This window comes from Callithrix jacchus, chromosome 2, assembly GCF_049354715.1.
Source record: "Callithrix jacchus isolate 240 chromosome 2, calJac240_pri, whole genome shotgun sequence".
NCBI lineage: Eukaryota > Metazoa > Chordata > Mammalia > Primates > Cebidae > Callithrix > Callithrix jacchus.
Window position 1 is genome coordinate 142528234 of NC_133503.1, and position 6500 is coordinate 142534733.

General features: G+C 35.9%; 1 protein-coding gene across 18 annotated transcripts in view; it reads right to left on the bottom strand.

Annotated features, from left to right (window-relative positions):
• The window catches only part of MAST4 (microtubule associated serine/threonine kinase family member 4), a 581015-nt gene that overhangs the window by 212225 nt on the left and 362290 nt on the right, over positions 1–6500 (bottom strand). For 2 of the 18 annotated variants that reach the window (XM_078365416.1, XM_078365419.1), the window contains one exon: positions 2000–2080. The exons of the other annotated variants lie outside the window; for them this stretch is intronic. In XM_078365416.1, the coding sequence (XP_078221542.1) occupies positions 2000–2080 (81 nt within the window). The remainder of the gene's footprint in view (positions 1–1999; positions 2081–6500) is intronic. 18 annotated transcript variants of the gene reach the window in all.

Sequence of the window (6500 nt, forward strand, 5' to 3'; positions counted from 1 at the left end):
TAAGCTATTAAATCTCTATGTGTGTTAGCATTTTCATCTGTAAACAAAGGCAATATTCCTTCCTGTCTCACATAGTATTGGGTGGATTAAATGGAATGAAATCACATATATAAAACCAGTTGGCCAACTATAAACTACTTAGCAAATTTTAATTTAGTTTATTGCAATTGTCCTAATCCCAGACCTGGTTACTCATAATATATTGTACTAGCATCCTCATTGGCATTTCTGCCTAAAATACAATCTATACTTCATATTGGTCAGATTGGTCATTTCCTTATTCAAAACATCTTCTGACTCCTGAACACTTACAAAATGAAAGTCGAACTTTTTCATGTTAGTATTTAACGCCTTACTTAGCATGACCCCAAATCAATTTTCAAGTTTACATCAATCTCTATACAGTTCCAAACTTTTCTTCTATTTCACATACGCTGTGTCCTAGTGACATACATTACTTCTACTGTGTGCTATGCTTTCTTACATTCTAGATTTTTTTTTCTCTGTCTGGTTTTATCCTTCACCTCACCCACCCCCACCACCAATCCCTCCCCACTGAACCTCCAAGATTTTTCAAGGTCCAGCTGAAACGTAACCAGTTCCCTAAAACTTTTCCCCAAAAACAATCTTCAGAATCTCATCTTCCTCTGCACTACCTTTGCATTGAATCTAATTCTCTTTTCTCTTCTAGTAGTGATGGCATCTTCATATTTAATAGCCTATTGTCTTTAGGAAGAATAAAGAAAAGGAAATACGAGTACTGTATTTAATGAAAATATATTTCACTGAAGAAAAAAATTGAGAACACAGTTCAATTTCTTGTAGTTGGATAAATTAGAAGAGCAAAGGAATTCTCCAGATAGAAAAAAAAAAAAAAAAAGCTACTCTTATGTTTTAGAATCTATTAAATTCAGAGGATGCTTTATAAAAGCTATTACACAGAACTTTTATGTTTAAAGTCACTTTTATAATAATAAATATAATCCCATCAGCAGAAGAGTAGAACTAAAATTCCAAGTCATTGTTTCCCTAGTCAATTATTCTTCGCAGATTTCAGTTCAGCCTTACTTTAGAAATATGAAAGAAACAAATTTTTTAAATTGTCCCACTGATATCATCTAAAGCTTGTAAGTTAGTATTTTTAAGAAACTGTCCGTAAGTGGCAGTTTTGTCATTTATTTGCATTTATGAAACAAAAAGTATTCATAAAAAATTTTAAGTTGTCCTTTTCATCAATGGAGAATTTGATTTTACTTTCTTCCATAGGATTTTAAAAAGGGGAGAGGGACGCTGGGGACTCTGTGTGTCTTCCGATGAGATACAGGGCGATTTACTATAACCATAAACAGTGAATTAATGAAAAGTCTATTTGAATATACATGCTACAGATACAATGGTAGCAGTATTTTCTATCTTGTATTCTTATAACAAACTATGCTAAAATGTAAGAGTTCCTCGGGGATATTTCTCCAACACACAGAGAAGAATGAATAGAATCAGCCTATGAGTGAGGGGAAAGGAGTATATAACTGGGAGTTCTACAAAAGATTTTGAAAATATTAACCCTTTAGACAATTTAAATACATTATTCTGTAAATAACAGTGTATAGAATACTTTGAAGCAACAGGTAGTATAATACACTCACATGAATTGGGAAATGTTTTCTAGAAACTAATAAATTGTATCTTTATATTGATCAAAACGTACAGAATTTAGTGCAGATCATTTCCTAAGAAAGCAAAACAAAAAACTGTCACATATACACAGACGTTGAACATGACTCAAGAGACATCAAGTGAAATTAGTAAATATGCAAAATGGAATAAGTGATCAAGTAAGTCATGGAGTAAACAATTCAACCAGTTTCCTCACCCTGTATGTTAACGCTAGGCAACAATTACTGCAGATTGCAGAGTCTGAAATAATCAAATGTTGGTGGTGGGAAATGGGCCAACAGAAAGACAAAGCAGCCCTGGGCAGGCCCTGGAGCATGCTTACCTCCAAAAGTGAAAAGCCAAGAGAGGACTACAAGGACTGCCTGGGCTGGTTGGGGTTGGACTCAGGCTCCTGGGAGTGAGACTGAAAGTTAAAATAATGTCATTCCAAGTGGGAGAATTGATTGCAGTAAAAATAGCATAGCTCAGTTAAGGGACAGTGTTCCCTTTACGCCAGAATCACTATGGCAAGCTTATCAACACCACTAGGTAATCATCTAATCACTTGCCCTTTTCAGCTCTAAAATACAGAACAAGTAAAATACTTCCTGCTGAAATTTACATTTTAAAAACTACAGCTGCCATTTTTATTTGAGCCTTTTCTTTGTCACAAAGCAACTTGGCAGATATCTTTGACATGTGATTTTTCCATCAGAGAAAATCCAGTGCCATTTTATATTGAGTATATTTTATTCTAGGTTAAAGACAACGCAAATAAAAATTTAGATGAAATATCATAGTTTTTAAAAAGCAAAGCAACTAACATTTCCACATAGAAAGATACGTTTTTAAGCACTTTTGCAAGGAAAAACAAGTCTTCCTTGTAACAAAGACCCAACATTTTCTCTAATACTCAGGGGCAATGATTAAAAAGTGTTCCTATGTGTATATTCAAAATAAATAATTTCAAAAATTCTTACATGTAGCTGTGCATTATTTTACCTTCTAAAGAGGTCTTCTCAAATCTAGCTGTCAATGAACCATTATAATCCCTGCCTCCCTCTGCTCACCCTCCCATCCAAACCACCAAGCTTATTCCAGCCAATTCTCAAATATTCACCACAATGTGGTTGGAATATAGTTCATTCATCTTTTTTTCTTTCTGGCCTCATGTCTCTTTTTTTTAGGGAGACAAAACTTAAATTAGATATAGTACAACAATTTAACCAATAGCTCTATTAAAGTATGAACTTGATGCTAGTCAGTTACCCAATTATTTTTGTATAGCAAAATCAAAGTAAAAATTAGCTAGGTACTCTGTAGGTATTCTGGTCCCAACTCTCAGACTGAAGTGAACAATAGAAACTCCTGCTATAGTGCAATGAGTTTCTTTGCTTTTCTTTGTTTTCTTTTTTCTTTTTGTTCTTTTTGAGACAGGGGCTCACTCTGTCATCCAGGCTGGAGTGTAGTGACACAATTGTGGCTCACTGCAGCCTCCACCTCCTGAGCCCAAAGTGATCCTCCTACCTTGGCCTCCCAAGTAGTCAGGACTACATGCACGCACTACCATACCTGGCTAATTTTTGTATTTTTTTTTTTTTGTAGAGATGGGGTTTTGCCATGTTGCTAAGGCTGGTCTCAAACTCCTGGGCTCAAGTGGTCCTCCCGCTTCAGCCTCTCAAAGTGCTGGGATTACAGGCATGAACCACCGTGTCTGTCTTTTTTTTTTTTAGAGATGGGGGTCTCGATATGCCTCCCAGGCTGAACTTGAACTACTGGGCTCAAGAGATCTTTCCATCTCAGCCTCCCAAGCAGCAAGAACTATAGTCACGTATCACTGTGCCTGGTTAGTGCAGAGAGTTTCTTAAAGAACACATTTTGCCTCTCTGCTGGACGATGGTTGTGTATTGTATCATGTTTTCCTATCTTGGAGAATGAGGTCTTGGAACAGAGCTGCATTTCAGCTGATTCAAGCTAGTTTTGCCCTTCATTGGCACAGAGTTGGCAACAATGGCTAAAATCAGATTTGGGCTTACGATGGTTTGCAAATTCTAAATGCCATCCTTGTCTCCCATTATATGGATAATTGAGACTTGGCTGTATTTGTCTTAAACTGAAATATAAAATTATTGCTTAAAATCCTCTAATTTTTAAAATATAATGTTTCAACAGTGTAAAGTTTTATATATTCTAAGACCATTCTTTGATTTGGTACCATTATTTGGAATTAGTAAGGAATTATTTCCTTATACATTCAGAGCATATTCAAAAGCTGCTGCTGTTAAACATACCGTACTCTAACTTAGCAGCTCATTGGAAAGCTCTCAGGAATGTCCCCTGATATATCCATCATTTTGTCTAAGTACAGTCTTATCTATTCCTTCCGGTCCTAAAATTGGCAGGCATAGGCACTAACACTGCTCCCTGTCTCCATGCGGAAACGCGCATGATGAGTGCTATGAAGTGTCTCTGTACCCAGTTCTATTCTTACGATGAAAAAAGAAAAAACAAAAAAACTGATTTTTCTCAGAAACTGGAAAGCTAGGCATAAGCCATCTAGGCATCATAAATTTCTGCATAAATTAACAACTTATTAATTTCTAAAATAAATATTTGATGTCTCACACCTAGGATTTCAATGTCTAAAACAGGAATCAGAAACTGCCCTGTGCTGTTGACAATCAGATGGAAAATTCTAGATTGCATCTACAGAGCATAAAATAGGCTCATGCAATACTTCACAGCTGCAGTGCTTATGGAATAAACTCTTCTGAAAGAAAAACAATAATGTCTCATGAACAAAGATTCAAAACTGCTCTACACATTTGCTGTGAGTTAGGACTCTAAGATTTCAAATTAAAATTATATACATTAAATTTGTTTTTAATAGATTCAGTGATAAGACTTTCCATTATAACATTCCTCTGCAGTGGCTAGAAGTTGAATTCATTCAAAGACTGCAGAATTAGCTTTTTCTATGAATGAATGTAAAGTTAGCTATGTCTATTTTGGAGTAATTTTTCATTTCAAGGTAAACAAAATGTTCAAAGTAAATTACATTAGTATGTACAATAGTACAATAGATGTCATACTGCAATGACATCTATTCTACTCTCACGCTCCTCCACTGGACAGAATTATCTACTTTAAATGCACAGTAATATTTACCAAGATAAGAGGATAGAAGGAGGAGGCGTGGTCTGATACCAAAACAACATCCAAGGATCCCCTGTGATTAGCTGACTGCTATATCCTGTGTTGACGTTAGCAAGGTCATACAACTTGTGGCATAATTCAGTCCTTCTAATCATAAAATGGAACGTTTGTTACAACTGAGTTGATATTTTTTTAAAAGCTACTTTGAAGTGTCTCCTCTTAATGTAGGCAAGATTGAAAAAAGAAAGTAAAGGAAGAGGAGGAAAGAAAGAAAAAGCCTAAAGTGAAATGATATCTACTAAGTCCAAAGAAAACAACCAGGAAACAGCACAACAAAAAATAGAGGCAAAAGCAAAGCTGGAAGTTAATGCTCCTGGGTTTTAAAGATAGAGCTATGACTTAGTTGTGCATTTCCAGAACACTAGAGAGAGGAGGGTTAAGTAGAAGAATGAGTGCATGCCACTAAAATATTCCACACAGATGGTAGAGTTGAATGTTAGCGTGGGGGTGGAGATGGGAGAAATATTAGGGCAATGGGTAAATAATATTTGTACCTCTAATATGAAAAATGTCACATCTAGCAAGAAGGTTGTAAGAGCCCTCTAACTTTTTGTAAGTGAGCTCTGTATCAGTATAAAATCAGGGCACAATTTTAGAGCAAGGACTGATTAGAAAAGTATTCACTTCAGAATGTCATGTTTTTATTAATTAAGGAAATAATTTCTCTTGTATGATGCATCTACAGAATTCAAGAGGAATAATTAATCCTCAGAACTGAGCACAGTCCTGCAGTCTCTTTCTGGAGGCAGTCCAGTATGAGATTATTGGGACTGTACAGATTCCACTAAAATGTAATTTTCTATCTGTGCTGTAAGTTAGAAAGAGGGATATTTATATTTTTCTACCGGATTTATATTTTACTGTTTATTATTTTAAGTGTGCCAGCACAGACTAACTCACAGCTTCTGCATTTTTGACTAACAGATTTAAAATAAAAATTTGCTGACACTTCCTGCATCACAGATGTCTAACTTCTGCGCCACAGATTAGATGTGGACATGTTCATATAGCTACATCACATCAGAAGGCAGTCAGATGAGTTAACGGGTTAAAGAAAAAAACAGCTAAGCAAACACACAGCTCAACTAGGTAAACACACTGCATGCAGTGGCTGGAGATTCTGCAGCGAGGATTCTAAATGTACCACAGTTCATTAATATTCTGTTGCACAGATAAAACATGGATCACATTTAATGAATGTCACAAATAACCCTTCTCTTGGACTCTAATCCATTGTAATGTCTTCTATTATTCAATGCAGACAGAGGCCTTTCTTTAGAAAAAGGAAACATGGGGATAAACAAACAGTAAGAGAGAAGGAGAAAAAGACAGATACACCATGGCCTACTGCTACATTCTTTCACAATGAGCTGTTAAGATGTTTCCAGAACTGGGATTTAGTAACTTTAAATATGCAGCAATGCTTTTCCTCTGACTGCAATGCAAAATGCTGGTCTGGGTGTCCACATTTGCTGAAACCAAATGCCATGCATTTAAGACATGTTCTTCCACCTCACACTGCAGTGCTCTGAGGCTGTCAGTACAAACAAATGCTAAATAGCTATTGGTCGCCGGAAAGCAAGTGCCATGCAGAAAGCATTAAAATATTAAAGACAGACAATACTTAC